At 34.7% G+C, this 20582-nt stretch overlaps 1 protein-coding gene across 2 annotated transcripts in view; it reads left to right on the top strand.

The window, feature by feature from the left end:
• The first annotated feature begins 2140 nt into the window (after nt 1–2140).
• The window catches only part of LOC122806384 (gastrokine-2-like), a 30396-nt gene continuing 11954 nt past the window's right edge, over nt 2141–20582 (top strand). Inside the window, exons 1-4 of one of the 2 annotated variants that reach the window (XM_044076743.1) lie at nt 2141–2290; nt 4499–4630; nt 15990–16127; nt 20247–20357. In XM_044076743.1, the coding sequence (XP_043932678.1) occupies nt 2249–2290; nt 4499–4630; nt 15990–16127; nt 20247–20357 (423 nt within the window). In that variant the 5' untranslated portion in view covers nt 2141–2248. The remainder of the gene's footprint in view (nt 2291–4498; nt 4631–15989; nt 16128–20246; nt 20358–20582) is intronic. The other variant, XM_044076744.1, reaches the window with a different exon arrangement.

Genomic DNA, 20582 nt, shown 5'->3' with positions numbered 1-20582 from the left:
TTGTTGTTATAGGAAGTTGAATAGGGTTTCTATAGTGTGCACCATACTCCTTTCCTCCTACTCTGCCCAAGGTGTTATTAGTGGGACTGTAATTCAGGTACTACAGCTTCCTTTAATGTATGGCATACGAATATCACCCAATAAGGTATATTTTTTAGACATTTTCTCTGTTGTTCATTGCAGCAGACAATGTCTACACTTATTCACAACCTTTTGGCAAAAATGTACTTTGCATAACATTATAATTTCAATGTAGATATGCAAGTAAAATGTATATAATTTATTCTAGTTAAATGCTCAAATTGTCTGTTGTATTTTCTTAAGGTCATCTGTGTTTTATTTCAAATCCCACTTGTATTCTTTCATATACTGTTTTTCTTGTATCTGCCTTGATTGTGGCTGAACTGGTAATATGGATCAACCCACTTACCTGGTTAACAAATGTAAGAAATAAGGCAATAAAATAGGTATATTGACACACTATTTGCTCTGCCCTATTCTGTTCTGTTCTGAGATACAATATTCTCAGTGTAATATAGGCTCTGGTTACACTTGCAGGTCTATGTCTGTATATTATCTTTCTAGATGTTCTTAACAGAGAAATCTAGGTAGCCCCTCAGTTTTTTCAAATCATCTTGATGGTTCTGCTCTTCATCTAACATCAAATACCTTTGGAATTTCTCCTAGCAACACACACACACACACACACACACACACACACACACACACACACACACACACACACACGCACACACACGCAAACACACACACACACACACACACACACACACACACACACACACACACACACACACACACACACACACACACACACACACACACACACACACACACACACACACACACACACACACACACACACACACACACACATACACACACACAGACACACACACGCACACACACACACACACACACACACACACACACACACACACACACACACATACAGACACACACACACACACACACACACACACACACACACACACAAGCACAAATGCATAAATACCAACACGTGTGTGTGTGTATACACATCATATATCTTTTCAAGGGACAAGAACCCTTTCAGTTATAAATAATTTCACCAAGCCCAATTTTGTACCACACTAAATCCACTTAATATATAGTGGCTGTTCTATCCCCTTCCTGCCACTTCTTTTTGAAAAATGCTCCTTTCTATGACCCTTTGATGATGTTGTACACCGATATCCTATGCTCTGTTCACTCCTTTCTTCCTCTATATACATGCCCACTCTATGTACCATTTCTGGTACCTCATCCCTTATAATCACTACACACATGTTCTTTTTGTACCTTTTTAGGTCTGTTTTATTTCCTTCTCCATAAATTATCTCTGTGCTGTATGCAGTGTCCTTGGTGTGTTCTGTGCAGGGGATGGACAATGGAAGGATCATCTTTGCCTGTCAGAAGCCCTCCTTCCCACTCCATAAACCCTAGCATTATAATAGGTTTCTCTATTGGTAGCTGCTATAGCTTTCATCAGTACTATGTGAGTGCGACTAGCAGACACAGAGCATTAACTTGCCACTATTACCTAAATGCCATCACAGCATTCACCGCATAGTTATTGTTCCTATTTCTTTTATTTTGTATTATTTTTCCATGCATATTCAGTTCCTGTCCAGTAGCATATTTGTTGACTGTGTTGCACTGAAGGGAAGTTATTGTTAATCTAAAATAGTGAAAGTAAGAGTTATGCACTGTGTAAGCAGGATTTATTTCTTTGTTTTGTAAACTACAAAGGTAAGGAAAAAGTTAATACAGGAACTTTCTACCCTGTGTGTATCAGGAATCTAATCAATGTGACAGCTGCAGTTTACTTATTCAGTTCTGCATAACAAATATGTTTTGCCTCTAAAGAATAAATATAATATTTTTTCTAAAGGCTGTTTTGGGAATAATGTTACTCAGTAGAAAGTAATGTTGTTGACGTGTGAAAAATGTTTTCTGCTGCATCATGTAATTTTGACTCTTAATTACCAGTAAATTGTTACATTTATCCGACATCTGCTACTAAACTGTCCCTTCGATTAATGAAGAATGAGGAAATCATTTTTGTAAAAGTTTATTTCCTGGTCTTTAAGGATGTATATAAGGAGTACTCCCACAATGTATGTCCATAACTACTACAAAAACTGCAAGTGAAAAACATAATTTACTTCAGTTTTTAATCACTTCTATTTGAGCAGAACAGTGCAATAAAATGGACACCAGTAGCAAAACAGAGCTTACAATGGAGCCTCCGGTAAGTTGTTTGAGTAATAAAATGAGCAAAGCATGTATCTGTAGAATATGTTTCTGTGAAGCTGCTTTCTAAAAACAAAAGAAAAGGACAATGGCTTACAGCATTAAACAAGTACAAACAAAAGGACAATGGTTTACAGCATTAAACAAGTACAAACAACACTGATTTACTTGTGCATTAAAGAGTAAAATGAGTTTTAGGAGATATTATATACGGGTTCTATAAAATGATAGTGGCACAATATATATTTCCAGACTAATTTAGATGTCATTTAAATATTTAGTAAAGTAAAACTGGTACAGAATAAAACATATATTCTTTGTTAGTAAAGTAAATTAATATTTGTTTCTGCTACTTGATGTGGCTTATTAGTAGCCAGAAGGTAAGGTGTTATTTGAAAGAGTTATATTTAATCAAACTAGACTATACTGGATTTTAAGGATTTTATTTAAAATGAGAAGGAAAACTAAATTAGTAATGCCATCTCAATAATAATAATAATAATAATAATAATAATAATAATAATAATATAAAAAATAACAATAATCCATCCACAGTTTTGAAATAAAGCACTCCAGTGAATCAACCAAACATTTTAATTAATAACTGAGTGCTTTTGTCTTACAAATAAAAGTGGTTTCATTAGAATTCTGATGGTGTGTTATGTATGAGATGAACATTTTTATTACATATTTAGATTTTTTAATTGAAGTGTTTTATATCAATTTTATTTCTTGATTTACACAATGGTAGTCATCCTTTGTGGTTTATTTTTATTTAAAAATCCATAATTACACTTGTTGTGTCTCAGCTCATTATAAGTGGATATGATGCCAATTTAATAAACTGCAGTAAACATAATTCTGTTGTAGATAAGATTATATCTGATACTTGTAATTCTGGAATTTTCTGCTGCTTGTACAGAGGGATTTCTGTATCTGTTGAAGATTTGAACTATTACAGATAGCAGAAGAGGTTCCAATTGCTCTACTTTCATTTCCTCCAAATTTTCTAGTTTCATGGTGCTGAAAAAAATTGTTATTGCAGGTAGCTATACTGTAGCTGAAAAAGTAAGAAAAATAATCCAGTTATGGAATGTTCCTATGCTAATTTATTTATTGTCCCATGCTTTTATGTAATCAGTAGAGGCTTTTAAAATATATCTTTACACAAATTTGCTTGCAGGTAAAACCATCATAATATTGAGAATGAGCTTTTAAAGACCTGTTCTAAAATAATTTAGAGTCTGTATACATTAAAACTTTAGAAACAAGTTTTAAACTAGCATATCTGTGTGTCTCGTTACCTTTTTATCTATCAGTCAGTCTTTCCTAGTCAGCCAATTTGGTAATGTATAAGAAACTTACAGTATCTTGCTGTTGGATTTTTCATTTACATTTTTGGGGCTACAGTTGCCAAATTTTTGATCTTTTAAATCTAATATTCCTGGTACAGTTAAAGTAATCTAAACAAATGGTCTTTACTATTTTCACTGTTATTTTATATAGTTTAATCAATCTATATGTGATGTTCCCAGCACTGACACTATGCCATATAACAATGCAAGTGATGGAAGTCATTTTACTTACAATTTTACTAAGAGTACTTATTCTAGCATTGTCCTCATGAGGTACCTGCTAGAGGTAATCTTGCTCCTGTGATATGTGATAAAAAGAGAAATCTGAATGCTTAGTACAGTAATCAAGGATCTAGATAATTGGTCACTGGGTAGTTATTACCACAATTAGAGATAAAATGTACCAGGAAAAACTTGAGGTCTGACAACCTTCAGTGAAAGGAATATTGTTGAGAAAGTATTAAAGTTACAAAGGCATGAAAAATCAAAATCTAGGACTGGTGAGATACCTCAGTTAAGTATAATGCTCAAGTCTATTAAATGAAGAAGAATTCAGTAAATAACACAGTGTTCTATCCTCCAGTTTTGGTAAAGGTAAAGTAATAAATGGGGATATAATGATCAGCTCATTATGAGAAAATGTATGACATTAATAAACTACATAGTTGTAAAGGAAATATTAGTGAATCCATAGTTAATGAAAATAATATTTAAGAATGTGAGCTAATGAAAATTATTAAGAACACTGACATGCAATGTATATACTTTCGAAATAAAGAATATTTAAACTTTCACACAACAAACAGTTCAATAATAATACAACATGTAATTGTTTATGTTCTGTTTTTCAGGCCTATGGATTTGTTCAGAATACAAAAAATAAGAAGACAGTCATAATTGCTTGTACAGCAGTTGCCTTGGTACTGATTGGAGTGATTGCCATACTGATTGGTGTTTTTGTTACTCAAAAACACTACGAAAATGTAAGTTTAAAACTATTAACCTTAAATTAGGAAGTTCAAAGAGACAAGATATATTTTTGTTATCAGAAGAAGCCTTTTATGCACTGCAAAAGGTAGAGCTCTGGAACAACTTGTGTTTTCTTAATTTTTAAAACTAAATAAAGTGTAATGTTTGCATGCTTTTTCAACAACAAATTATTATCATAAACACAAAGCAGGATTTTTGCAAGGTCAAAAATTTAACATTTCACAGACAGCAACATTTGATGCATCTCTGATGATTGTTCATCCTAGGAGCATTAACAATACTTTTTTGGAGCATTTGCTTTGTTTTCACAAAATTGATGTTGATATTGTTACTGTTTGTAAAACATGGTTAAAGAACAATGCTTAGAAACCAGTTCTGTCAGGTTATATATAAATGTTTTACTGTAACAATCTAACATAAAATCAGGTGGAGGTGTTATGATAGGATTAAAGATAGTTATGAAACTTGTGATTATTACAAGTTCAATGACAACACCAATATTATAGACTGTGTAACTGTTACAATACAGACAACTCTAGAACATATAACAATTGTTGGAGAGTACAGACCACCATAGTCAAGTGCTGATGACCTGGAGTAATTCATATATTTCGTGATGAAACAGAAGTGGGAAGAATAATAGTGGCATGGGACATAAGTTTACCAAAAACAGACTGGATTGATATTGATTCAACAACATTAGTAAGGAAATTATTCACAATGTATGTTCTGGAATGACAATTGCTTCAGAGTGTTAAAAAAAAAAAACTAGCAAGGACTGGAATACGTTTTTATTCCTGAAGAAATTACTGTTATTTCATGTCGAGTTTAACCTCCATTGAGTGCAGGGATAATGTCTTTTTAAATTTTATTTGTTGCTAGATAATTCTACCAACCTGCAATCTAAACCAATGCACAGAAGATTTGTAACAAATTATATGAAAGCAAAACAGTCACTATGTAAAACTAACTGGAGTGATGCATTCAATGGAATAAAATGTAGAAAGAATGTGATCTGAAAAATAAATTGAGTACAAAAAATCAAAAACATGTTTAACATCAAGATTTAAGCACACAACATCAGTGCATATTTCCATAACAAAATACTTGACTAAGGTAAGAGACAAAAAAATATATATATATCAGAAATGGAAAACTACAACTTTGAAAACTAAAATAAACAAGTTGGACAAACAAATTATGCATAGTATGAGACAAGACCAAAAAACATTTGAAGAAAATGTATTTGAAGACATTGAGTATAACAGGAAACCATTTTATAGATATATAAGATGTGAAAGGAGTAAAGACAGTCAATTGATAATCTGTGCATATATTCTAAAATATTATAGATATATTTACAAAGTCTTATGCAAAACAGCTTGTTCCACAAAGGGGGGTGATAAGTTGTCCTAGTGACATCCAAGTAACCTCAAATACTGAAATAATATTAGAATATATAGAAAAAGAACAATGCAAACTGGATCCAAACAAAGCACAAGGAGGAGACAGAATTAGTAATGATGACCTGAGAACACTTCTACAAGAACATACAGTGCCATAGTGTTTATTATGCACTAGCTCATATACATATGGGGATGTTCCTCAAGATTGGAGACATGCACTTATTAAACCTGTCTTTAAAGGAAAATGGAGTAGAATAAAATCTAAGTCATACAGACTCTTACGTTTACTTTCATGTTGGGGAAAAGTAATGGAGAAAGTAATATCGGATATATTTATTTTAATATTTTTTTACCAGGAAATTCCGACTTGGAATGAGCCAGTTTTCAGCCATAGGTCAGGGAGAAATGCTGCAGATGCACATGTCTTTGTAACATGGGCTGAATCCAGAGCATCTAGAAGAAACCCACATGAATGCAGAGAGGACATGCAGACACTGCACAAAAGGCACCCCAGCTGAGTCTCGAACCAGAGAACCTCTTGCTGTGAAGCAACAACTGCTATGCCACTGCACCGTCCAATATGTTATTGTCAGAAATGGAAAGGTTGGGACTTGAAACCATATATCAGCATGCATATGTTGAAAACAGATCTATTATTACATGTAACATGATATTCTATAACAGTATAATAACAGCTTTGAATGAAAATTTGTGTTGTGATGTAATTAATATAGATTTTTAACATTTAATAGAGTCATTCACAAAACACTCCTCAATAAATTAGAACAACTAAGTGTCAATGCATACCTAAAAAGGTGGATAGCTGCACAGCTAACAAATAGGACAAGGAAAGTATCATACAGCAACTGGACAGGTGAAAGTCTCAGTTACATTAAAGGTATCTCACAGGGCTCTGTCCTAGGCCCATACTTGCTTAAATTTTATCTTTCAGATCTATCTTTTTTAACTGACGTATTCCACCATCTGTATGTAGATGACTTGAAACTGTGTAAACTGATTACATGTGTTTCAACTAGGGCATGACTGCAAAAGGACTTGACTAAATTGACCATTTGAGCACAGGAGAATAATATGCTGAAAAATATATCAAAAACTAAGCATATCAGATTTGGGAGACATAAACATAAAGGTGAATATTTAATAGCGCACACAGTGATTGAAACTGTATATTCATTTATGAACCTGGGTATACAAGTATATCCAGCCTTGAGGTTTTTCTAATCATATCATCCAACTGGTAAATGATAATTATAGAGCTATGAGTTGTATAAAAAAGATTTAAAAATTCTTGAAAAAGGGAATGATGAAGTCATTGTTTGTTAGTTACATTAGACCCAAACTTAAGCATGGAATAACAATGTGGAAACATTATAACAAAACAAGGATGAGTGAACTGGAAATTTACAGCAGAAATATACCAAGAACATATATGAATGTGAAAGTTTAAGTTATTTTTAATACAAAAAGTATCTGAACCTGTACAGTGCCTCATAGATATTTAAGAGGAGACCTTCTTCAAATATATAGTGCACTTGGAGACAGTGATCTTTGGGGATGTTTGGAGTTATCAAAAATAGTAGAGAATCATCAGAAACCTAAGTAGAAGATCCTTTAGGAAGGATAAGTGTATTAACTCTTTTTTCTGAGAGACCAGCTGATGCATGGAAAAGATTAACAAATTACATTAAAGCAAGCAGTAGTTTAGATATTTTTAAGTTATTATGGGAACAACTGTTGTGGTATACCGACAGACTAGAAGGGCATTAATGTGCTTGAAATACTTGTATGCATGTATGAGTGTATGAATCACTGTGCTCAAGAATGTGAACTACATATAGTGTAACCTCTTCGCTGCTGACAAATATTTCATATTATTTCCCCCAAGTTTTTATCTATGCTTTCTCTTTAAAAGCACCTGTATCTAGAAACTGGTTAGACATTTTCATCTTTTCAGTTAATGTAATGTTTGTAATTAAATAGAAATACCATTATATTATGATCTTACCCTATCAGGAAAACATTAGCTGTACACACACACACACACACACACACACACACACACACCACACACAGACACACACACACACACACACACACACACACACACACACACACACACACACACACACACACACACACACACACACACACACGTGTACGTATATAAATATATATATATATAGACAGAAAGAGAGATATAGCTATAGATATATGTATGTGTGTGTGTGTGTGTGTGTGTGTGTGTGTGTGTGTGTGTGTGTGTGTGTGTGTGTGTGTGTATATATATATATATATATATATATATATATATATATGTATCTTAGGTTTACTATCAACTTTTGCTACTTGAGAGATCAAAAGCTGGCATGCAAAATACTGACCTGCATGCATAACACCAAATGCTGAAGCTCTCTACCATTCGAGACACAGGAACAAGCACTAACAAGGGTCAGGAAGGGGAGCAAGTTCAGTCAATAATGCTGGTACTGGACATTCCGACTGTCGATATGCAGCAGGATTCAGACAGCTGGACTCAACATTTAGAGCAGAGAGTTTTTCTTGATAAAGCTTCATGCAGTATGAGTCCTCACCCTCTCCACACCTTATTTCCACCTACTGCATGCCCTAAGTGTTATCCTCACTGTTGTTTGCAACCAATATCATTTTGTTTTCTTTTTCCCTGTGTCTCACATTTGTGACTATAGTGTGGATTTGTCTATGCCTGATCCATCACTATATGTTGCTCACTTCCATTTGCGCTCAGCCTTCTTAGTCATCTTTATCTATCTCACCTGGTACTGTGCTCTTCTGAAATTGCATGCCATTTTCTATGTATTTGCACTACTGTGCTTTCCTTTAATCTACACCATATAAAGGCATGAGCATTGTTCAGTTATAGTGCCTTAATCTAGATATTTTTGTTGCACTCTGCATTTGTTAGGAGCATATGCAAAATGTTCATAGGTTCATATGTTGTCACTAAGCATGCCATCCAGGAGACCATTGATAAACCCAGTCCAAATTCCAAATTACCCTAAGCATTGTCTGCTTAAATGACTTGTTCAAAGTCACACAGTAGTCTTAGGGAATCAAACCCTGTACCACATGAATTAGCTTGTTAACAGCCCATATCCATAGTCTTCTTTGCCAACTGCATATTTGTGAGACAGTTCTCTACCAGATATTTGAACTTCTCATTATTCAAGATCTCAGTCATATTTCATTCCTTCTCTTTCCAGGAGCTCATAATCACCCACTATCATCCTAGCAAATTCATAAACATAATAAATATCAATTTATTTTGTGATACTGCTGTTTTATTCTCCACTCCAGTCTCTCATCCTACATTGTTGCTATTTCTTAATTACAACATACTAGATTATAGTTTATATATAAATGCCACTGATTTAAATCATGTATAGAGACACATAAGATAATTTTCAAAGATTTGCTGTATGGTGGTTATTCAGACAGTGTAAGAACTAATTCATGCTCATAGAAACAACACTATTTTTATACAAAGTTTTACTAAAACTTCAACATTTTTACACTATACATAAAAAATTAAAATCATCAAACTCAATACAAAATTGACAGTAATAATATACTAAGTGTGTAACAAACAAAAAAAATAATGAATTTATTCTTATAACTCTTCATACTTTGAGTTTAACATTTCTAAGTTGTTCCAGCAACCACTGTACAAATGAATATTTACTAAGCTTAATTTCAATAAATATTTTTCATTCTTGAATAGACTAGTAGCATGCTCCAAAGATTCCTTAGACAAACGTGCATGATCAGATTTACATTTTTAGCAATCACCTTTCTGGCTACAGCTAAGATACACCAGAACAGAATGAATTATTTGTGGTCAACTTCTGTAGGAAAAGGGAGATTTATTAAAATACTTTCCCTTTTTAAAATGCCATTACCTTTCCATAATAATTTTAAAAAGTTATTAATATCATTCAAGTATGAGATTAATTTTTCATAGACTAAAACAACATGTGGCTAATCTGCTTTGACCACTATCTTTCATCTCCAGCAAGTCATGATACAATAAACTCTCAGTTAAATGGCACCCATGGGGATTGGTAGATGCCGGATAACTGTAGTTTCTGGTTGCTTGAGAGTTACTATTAAAATAAGCCTGACTAATACTGTACCCTGTACTATTTGTTTTGTTTGACTTGTTGACTTGTTCTCAGGTTGGGAATAGAAAAAATGTATTCCTATCTTACTTTTTAAAACTCTAAAAAGGTATGTTTCTGGGGGGGGGGGGGGGCAGAAAGTCAAGACATGGAAAATCGTACTGTATTTCTTTGATTATTTTTTTGCCGGTTGCTTGTGTTCTGGTTAACTAAGAGTTTACTGTATTTGTTTTATTAAACATGGTAATTTTATAAAGCATTATAAATATTCTGTGAACATTTTATGCACAATTATTTTACGATATAAACTCGATGAAATAAAACTAAATGATTTCAGTAATAAAATTCTATTCTCATCATATATCGATTTGTTAAGACCACTAGTTCTAAAAGACATCAACTAAGACTAGTCAATATCATTATTGCTGTTCAGTTCAAATTCAATTAAGAATAGTGATGTATAAAACAAATCTGTTATCGGAACCAAAACATTTCCTTTGTTAAAACTGATAACTGCATAACTGGCCTGGGTCATGGCTGAAAATGTCTTGGGACCAGCCCACCAACCTGGTCAACAAAGTTAATTAATTCACAGAAATTAAGCCACTAAGTGTTATGACCATTCATGCCTTGGCAGTCCCATCTTTCAGACTGAATCTCCTTTCCTCAGGATGGTCATATCAGTTAAACAAGGAGTAAATTTTTGGATATCCACCCAGTTGGTCAGGTTGATTGATGAAAATGATTGAATATGATGGGTGAATCACACTGCTTAATATGCAGATGAAATTTATTCTACAGTTATGGGTGGTGCTGTGTATGAACCTGACCATCCGCAATGCTTTATCTGCTGGTGAAGTTTTAGGTTAGTAATTCTAGTATTCTTGGAGTTACTGGACTTAAAGAGGTAGAGGAAGTCCAGGACAAACAGGTATAATGGAATAAAAAGTGAAACAGAGATCTTCCCTCAGGGCTCTTTCTAATTATTTGATATATTTAGTGATGTATATTCCAAAGTAGGTGTTGTACTCAATAATTGGCCTGATCATTGAGGTGTATTACCTCTTTAAACCTTGATGATTTTACTTTGCCAGTTTTCTAAAATACATAAAAAAGTTTCCTGACAACTATTGCATGTAATGGTCAAAAGAGCTACCAGCCAAGTACCTTGGCCCCTGGCTATTTTTTTTTTGGTGGTATATTATCTATACAGTATGATGAGGCAAGGGTTCTTTACAAAAAGTGATACTACACCTTGTGGCATTTAGGTTGAGTCCAATTTTGTAACTCCAGGCATTTGCTAGCGATAGCTCATTCTCAAGGGTCTGGGTATGGAGTGACTTAACAAACCCACCAGTTTGCAGGTATCTGCAAACTTTGGTAGGCAGAGGGTTTAGTTCTCTGGTTAGAGAACAGAGAAGTAAATAGCAAAAAGGAGATGTCCCAGCAGTGGGCTCTGAGGGACACCGCTGTTCACTTTCATATTTTCTGATGAGGCAACTGCAACTCTCACAGTGCTAGTTGTATCTTTCTACCAAGTTTGCTATCCATCTTACCACATACAGATTAATTTTTAAAGAGTTTTGCTTTTGTATGACGCCAGCATGGGGGATGGTGTTTTAGACCTTAGCCAGGTCAAGATATGTCACATGCCACTTACACTGCATGACCATTAATCTAAAGCCTCAATAGCCCTAAAATAGACAAGATATACCTTTCACAAATTGAAACCATTGACAGCCAAGTTGACTAAGATTCTTGATATAAACATTTTAATTTCTATGGCTTTGCAGATTAGGCTAATAGGTCTGTGATTACTTGAAACAACTATAAGTCCATTTTTATGGGGAAAATTATCAATGCAGTGCACCAGTCAGGGACAAAACCAGTAGCTAAACTTAGGTTAAACAGTTTAAGAAATGTCTTTACAAGTGCACATTTAATGCTATTAAACATTCACATATATTGTCAGGCCCCATGGAGGAAGTATTTTTGGTGTTGGTTATCACATTCAGAAAATCATCTTAAGAGATAATTGGTAGACTAAGGGATTTAGGTATTTTGGGGGCTTTGAATAAAAGTCTTGGAAGAAGTTGGCACCAAATGTGCTTGCAAGGATATCAGCAATGTCTATTCAATGAGAAAAAGGATGTGTTATTGAGAAAAAATTCAGAGCTATGTAGAGTTTTTTTTTTAAGTTTACTAACATATCTAAAGAATAATTTATAATTACCTTTGACTTTAGAGGCCAACCTAGGTTCAGTGGCTCCTTTTGTTGAACTTACATTGTTCTTCACTTTTTTGTAGTGCTTGTGATTTTGTCATTGAGTAGTGGGGTTTTAGCTCTATTAACTAACTTAAATAATTTATTTTGTTGCATAGCTTATTTGTGATAGTCAACCACCAGAGTGGTTTGTTTTTGAATCTCCAATCACACTTGAGTCTTGAGGGGTCAGCTAGCTATTTAGCCTTCTTTAGTGAAGCTTTCTGCTATATTAAAGTCAGGGTTAGAGCAGTCATAAATGGTTTTTGATATTTTATTACAGAGTAGGGTGAGGATGTCATGGTATAGGTCCTCAAACTCTATGAGTTGTGCTGTAAGTGATTTCTGAAGTTTAATAAATGTCACAATTTTATGTCAGATATTCAGTATTGATTTATTAGTTACACTGAAATATCCATCACTTGGTCTCAGTCTAAGGGAGTTACTATGGAGTAACAAAGGCTTTATTCGATATGCTGAAGCCTTGAAACTAGAGGTGCAGACCACCCCTACTGAAGCAAGGTGGACTGTTGAGCATCTTGTCCTGTGCTGACACATATTGGATTCCCTGTAATGACTCCAGCAATTTACCTTTTCTTTGTATCTAGGCATCAATCAAGTTGAAAGAAGGATTCCATTCAGGATTAGTATCTTACTTGTATTTGTAACGTGTATGGAAAGTTTTGACACATTTCTGTGCATATGCCTCAGGGCTTTACATCTCGAGTATTTCACTCTCACATGCACCACTACCATGTTGTTGTCATATTTGCCCGTATGGCCAGAGATCCTGACACTTGAAAAACAATGTACTGTGCATGTGTAATGTGCCTGACTAAAGCATTTCTTTTGCTGCTGTGGTTCAAATGGAGTGTTTTTGCCCAGAGTGACCCTTTACAGTTAATATGCATGGGTAGATGAGAGAACTGATTTTTTTTTTTTTTTGAGACTTAATCTTTTTATTTCTAGGATGCTTTGAGAAGGATTGTTTTACTGCCTTAGCATAAAACATTTTGGTATGATTAAAGAAGGAACATGGTGAAAGTATATGAAACTCATTGGGAAAGATTTTAGGGGGGAGGAAAGCCTCCAGGTTCTTTAGGTATTTTTACCTCTCACTAATGGAATCATTGGTACTGAGTATAAATTCATTATGGGAGGGTGGCATAATGGTTAATGTGTTTGTCTTACAAACACAAGGTGCATGGTTTGATTCTCACATGAAGTAATTGGCCAGGCTTAAAATGTCTCACAAGGGCAGTTAGCCTAGTATGAATCTATGTGAATAAGGCCATCTGCACACTGTCTAAGGGGATGTAGTGCTAAAAGACTGGCAAATGAAACTAAACAAGCAGGCTGTCCTATCTGTTCCAGTGCTGAAATGTTTAGATGAATGAATGATTGAGTAAGTGAAAAAGTGAGTAATTAATTAAAATAAAAAATAACTAAGCAAGTAGGTGCGGGTCAGAGAATTAATAGTTATAACTTAAGAAAATAGTACGAACGCTTTTAGAATAGAATGAAGGAGTTTAAATAGTAGGTAAGAATGAGTTGAAAGAGCTTGAGATGATTTGGATTAAAGTAATGCTCAAAAAGTAAGTTATTCTTTGTTATAAGTATAGGACAAAGAGGTCATTTGGCAATTTATGAGCTTCTGAGTGTAATTACATAGTTTAGCTATGTATAGAGAATACAGAGAATCCCCATGATGAGTAATGAATATGCTGGTAGATAAAAGTACTTCTGATATTAGTCTGCTTTGAGCTCAATGATGTCTGTTTTGTGATCTCACTGGCTCCCACAGTCAAGCCAATTAGAGAGAGAACAGGTGATCCAAGCTTTAAAGACTAGCATTTATCAATGTAGTTAGGACAGAAAAAATACTTTCTTTTTACATAAGCAGGCAAGATTTCAGCAAAGCTACATGAGGTATATTAACAGTGTTAATGGACCACATCTGGTCAATGGGCTGGGAGTTTCAGGCCATCATTCTAAAGAATAGTGCTAGGAGTCCTACAAGCATCCTGGGTACTACAGGGGCAGAAGGGTCTATATCAGAACATTGAAGTATTAAAACTTCAAATGTTCTGATATTGAACACTATTTAGCAAATGCTAAGAATAGCAAAGCTGCAGAACAGCAAATTCTTTCTTGGGAAAGAATTTGGTTGGCCGTTTCTGTGGCTTCACTATTCTTAGCACTGTGGTGGAAAGTTATAGGTTGGGTTCAGGTAAGTGTGCGATTGTTTGTACATTAGGGTTAGGGGCGGGTAAAGTGAGTTAGGGTTAGGGCGCGGGTTAGGTGAGTGTGCGATAGTGACGGACATTAGGGTTAGTGTTTGGGTTAAGGTAAATGGGTAGATAGTAGTGTATGTTTAGTTTAGTGTAGCATTAGATGTAGGAATTTAAGTGTATGTGTGTGGTTGCTGTTTGTTTGATGTGCTTGTGTTGTGTGTATGTGTTTAGGAGCAGCAATTTTTTTCCATGGGAAAAAAAAATCGCTGTTCTGAATGTTCAATATTTTCATGTTTAGATGTTTTGAGGTCGATGAAATAGCATTTGCTATTTTCATCTTTCGATAACGTGATATAAACGTGGGCAGGAGTACTATATGACTCCTGAATAACAAAGGAGAGCTAAAGAAAAGTAAAAATAATATAAGAAGAGTGAAAAAAGAGACAAATATTAAGTGTGAACTTCACAATTTCAGCAAATCTACGTACACATGAAAAGATGATATTGTATTCCTGAGTGACAGCATGACTGCAGTGGGAGCTGTGCTACAATAACCCTGTATAATTGCTCCTAACTGTACCGCCATTGGCTGCTGATACTGATTTTCTTCTTAATGATTTTCAGCTGCATTATCACATGGCCACAAAATGTATATGATTGACCAAGCAGTGTGCTACCTTGCTCAATTATGGCAATGTACCTTTTTAAAAAAAAAAAAACACAATAAGCCACACTTCTGAAAAAGAATAATTTCTTTGAACATGTCTTTATATCTCACCCTGATGACTCTCTCTATCTCTCTTTTTGGTTTACACACCATATGGTACATCTGGCAAAAAGTACTTTTTAGCATACCAGTTATGGGTTCTACAGACTCAGGTTGCTAGCCAAAGGCCCAAACTCTACTGTCACTAATCTAGGTTTGTTTTATTTAGCAGAGTCTCTGGTAACAGTCACGGTGGATTCATGAACACTGAGTATAAAACTGCTTTACTTATGGATAGGGTGGAATGCTGCAAATACAAAACTCATAACAATTATTTTCATTTCTTTTACTGGCTAATGATTTTCAAGAGGTACTACTATCATTTTTAAGAGGTACTACTATCATTTTTCTTTCTTTGGAAGAAATGTGATTTCATGAGTAGCTAACCTGCAAACTATCCTATAATAAAAACAGTACTGTGATGGGTAGCAGCTAACTTATTTATTCGATGGCAAATATTACAAAACAGGAGATTTATGCACAGCATTTCATTTTTATGTGTTTTCAGATTTTTCAGCAGACTATAACCGGCTTGAATGGTGAAAAAACGAATCAGACTGTTACTGTTAACAGCAAAGAAAATGTGGCAACATTTTATTCGAAAAGAGGAAATGTATCAGCTACAATTGTGTACGACTACAATCGTGTAAGTAAAATGGTTCTTAAATATAAAAAAGCATGCTGAATTTTTAATAAACATCCTTTTTTGTACAACTATTATGCTAGTTTTAAGAAAGATTCTAAAAATAAATAACTGATGAGAGACAAGATGTTGTTTATAACTGTTATTAAAACCATCTTATCATTGACACGACTTGTTTTGATAGCAGGCATAAAATAGCAGCACCAAAATCCACATCTTAACAAATCTTTGTTCCTGCTTTTGTGTACTTTCAACACTGCCCTTAGCATCTGTGAAATGGTTTTAAAACTGTACTGCGGCAGCTCTGCCCGACCCTACATTATGCATGATAGTTTCTACCAACAGCAGTGTGGGCTTTTCACCTGATGTTGTTATGTACTACCTTCAAAGATACTCACAGACAGTAACTGGCATCCATTCCTTTTAATTTAATGGCAGTGCCCAATGTCCGTATCCCGCCCCACACTTTGCCTAATAATAATAATAATAATAATAATAATAATAACAATAATTAGTGGCCATAGGTCCACATCCTGTATATCACTGGTCTTTGCAGTCTTACGTGGATGGCTGTTCAACCTTTCCCCACTCTCCTGTTTCTACTAATGGCATTGCTGGAAAACAACAGCAAATGAGAACTTCTCTGATGATACACCACCCTCGCCACAGGCACACGTTCTCTGTCTTCAAGATTATGCATATTGTATATTGTGTAAAATGCAACCCCTGTAACAGTATTTCTGTGCACTCTTATGTCTTATAAAGAATCCTAATCCACAGAAAGTCAAAACTACAGCAGCTCATCAACTCTTCCAGGAAATCGATCACCACACTCGCACATCCTCGGTCAGTGGCCAAAGTCTAATTCAAATCAGCAGTAGAGAAAGAAAAACAATCGAGAAAATGAGCACCATGCTGATGTTTCAAATAGTCCTCTACCTACAAACTAACAACTACAAAAAGGGGAAAAAATGTAGGCAATAGCTAATAACTGGAAAAAAATCTGTGTCGCGAAAAATTACAGCTATACCCAATAAAAAATGTACTAATTATTAAACTAGTAAGCACTTTCATCCACAACATAGCAAGATTGCATTAGAACATTACATGTTTTCCCTTTCCTCACATTTTTAAAGGTCAAAAATCACATGACCCATCCAATGTCATTAGTCCATTCATAAAAACACAGTAATATAATTTGCGTACTTCAAAAATGCAAGTAAAATAGAAAACATGAATTAAAAAAAAATACAATATGAATATTAAGTAAAAGAAGATCCAATTAAACACAGCTAGAAACATAAAATGTAATATTTGGTAAGCACTTTCAAGCTGACAATCTCTTCATTAGACTAATACAATACAAAGCACTGAAGTACAAACACATATTTATTTTCTGAGACATGAGTAAACAAACAAAAAAATAAATAAATGCATCCAAATGCATAATAAAATAGAATGTTTTCAATATGTACATAAATTATAGACAGGAATCACATCCCTACAATCTAGCTAGATATAGATATATTATCACTCAGACCAGGTGCATTGTCTGTGTCCAATTTCAAATGCCATAACAACTCTTTGTACTTTATTTTTGTCTCACAGGGACCACATCTAACATTAACTATAACATCTTGTAATACAAAAAATAAAATGGAAATCGACTTACATACTTCTTGATCTTATACAGTGCATCTGGTTCCCTTTGGTGCTTAATATCATGAAGGCATTCATAAAATGATCTTCTTTAACTTTTTTTCCCTTTTCCGTATATAGAAAGGTAGGCTTTTGCCATATACTAAGTTTATAACTCCTTTGCCATAAGAATTAGAATATTCGGTAGTTCTGATGGTATAATCATGTCTCAGAAAATAAATATAAGTTCATGGGTCCATAGGTGTTTTCCACACAGGCCTCTAAAAGCCTAGCCATGCACTGCCAATCTCTATCAAGTTCTGATACCCTTGATAAGTGTAAGAATGGGCCTGGGTGATGAGATATTTACAGGTCATCTGTGTCCATTAGAGACACAGACGCCAAAGCAGGAATGAATTTTGGTTTCCAACCCAGTTGTCCAAGTTGCACTTGAATTTGGTTAGGGAGGAACTCTGCGTCACATGGACAGGGAGCCTGATCTATAGACGGGGTAGTCTCTGGGATACATACCTATATTTCCAGCTGGTCCTACTTACATCACAGGTAAGGTTTAAGTCTTTAGAACAGGTAATTCTGGTGCTGTTTGTTTTGTGAATATGCAGGACATCCATCAGAGTGGGGTCTGACAATGCCCTGTATGCCAGGCATAGATCTCCACTCAAAAGCCTATAGGAGACAAAATACAGGGATAGGACATTGAGGCGGTCTGCATAGGACATTTTACTTACACCATCTATTCTTTTAGTGAGGAACCTTTGTGGATGTTCCAGTTGTTGAATATGCCTGGTTAGGTACATACCAAAGGGGGCATTGTACTCATTGATAGGTCTGATGAATGAAATACAGTGGAACAATGACTTCTTTGACTTAGATGCCATACCTTTGTTTGTAAGTTGCGCAACATAGAATGATTTCCTTACCACTGCAGAAAAGTGATGGTCAAAGGCTAGATTATTATCTATGTGTGTTCCTAAGTCCCTGACTACTGGGTCAACTCTAAGGGGTGGGTTGTCAATATGATAGTTACTAGGGATGAATGACTTCCCAAAGGATACTATTATGCATTTCTTGGCATTTAGTTTTAGTCCATGGCTCTGATACCAGTTGTTTATCTGTGTCATCTGTATTAGCTAAATACTTTCATTGTTTCCCATTCCTTTTTAAACTGATGTTGTTCCTTGTTTTAACTTTTTCAAGGGAATCTTTCATGTTCCTACTTCTCTTAGAAATTATACATGTTTTTTTTTTTCTTCAAATGCCTTAGAAACATTGTGAAAATGAGAAAATCCTCCTCAATATTTCCTCATGATCTCCATAATTTCTCTGGTGTCATTGTTGTAACAAAAACGAAAGGTCTTTTTAAAATTTTTCTCCTTTGCCCTGGTTGTAGGGAAAGTGAAAGGTAAGGTTTTGGGTTAGGGTTAAGGGCAGGGGAATGGTTAGGGTTAACATGCATCAGTAAAGTGGTATAGGACGGCTTTGCCTTGAATGGCCATTTTGTGTGGTTTGGTGGCTGCAACTCATATTAACATTATTTGACACTCTGATCTCACATTGCCCCTTCCTTGTATTAGATTAATTTCTCAAGCTAGGAAACTTATATCAGCTTTATAGAATTAATAAATAAAGCCCACAAAAATATTACATCTGCATTGTAAAATTCTAATGCTAGCTTTCATTCATCTGAGGGTGTTATCTGTCTTTCTCTCATTTCCTAAAGGTGCAGTTATGTTGGTAATTAGTCACACATTCTCATCTTTCCCCATTTTCAATGTTTTTGAAAAAGTAGAACATCAGCTTTTTAAATTAGTCGCAGTACAGCATCGCACACATACTCTGTCATGTAAGAACTGAGCCTTGAGGCCAGAAAGGCATGTAATGGTGTTTAGTGGGGAGTTTCTGGAGTAATCATTAGTTGAGATACTAAGGTCTTTTCTAGTATCAGTATCAAAACCATGAACAGTCTTCTTGTCTCCACTGGCAAAAGAAATTAACCTTATCTTGGGGGTAGTGACTTCCATCCGTGGCTATAATCACGGACCCTGATATTTTCATGTATTCATAGGGTCTCATACTGAATAAGTGCTATTGTTTCATGTTATGCATTCTTCATTCAAACTGTTCGGCCATGATAAAATGCATAACTTCTTACATTCTTCCCTTTCGATCTTCCTCTTGTTTCTCCTGAATTCCGTTTTAATTAATGGACAGTTTCACTGAAAGTGTGCAAGTTGTGTCATCAAATCAGATGCAATGAAAACCCTTGTGTAATAAGTATAGAAGCCTGCTTTTCAGTTCAATATTTATAATTTTAATAATCATTTTAATGTTTATTCCAACTAAATATTAATTAAACAGGTATTTTTAATGTGGCACTGGCATTTTTTACTAATGACCTTTTTAAATTTTAACACAATCAGCATTCTCATAATGATTTCAGTTTCTATGTTTCTTTCTTGTTAGGAACTCTTTGCCTACAAAGGCAGCAACAGAGATTTGTGCCTTGTGATGAAGTGGGATAGTGCCACATTTCCAAGCCTTGATGAAATTATTGATGGAGTTCAGAATGCAGAGGTAAGAAAAATACTACTTTATACATATTATATAATGTCACTATAATCTTTAGTGGAAAATGTAATAAATATAAGTAGCTAGTTCGAATTTGTAAAAATTTGAGTGTTTGAATGGAAATCTCCTTAATTGGAGGTTTCCATTATGTTCAATGGGGTGCAATCTCAGAATTTGTATATTTAAGTAGCGGGTGTGGGGGGTGCAGAGTGGCTTGGCCCGCTGCTTAAA

This window comes from Protopterus annectens, chromosome 7.part0 (genome assembly GCF_019279795.1).
Source record: "Protopterus annectens isolate FY-2018-M chromosome 7.part0, PAN1.0, whole genome shotgun sequence".
NCBI classification, from domain to species: Eukaryota; Metazoa; Chordata; order Ceratodontiformes; family Protopteridae; genus Protopterus; species Protopterus annectens.
Note: the sequence above shows the minus strand (reverse complement) of the source record. Positions and strands in the feature narration are given on the sequence as shown.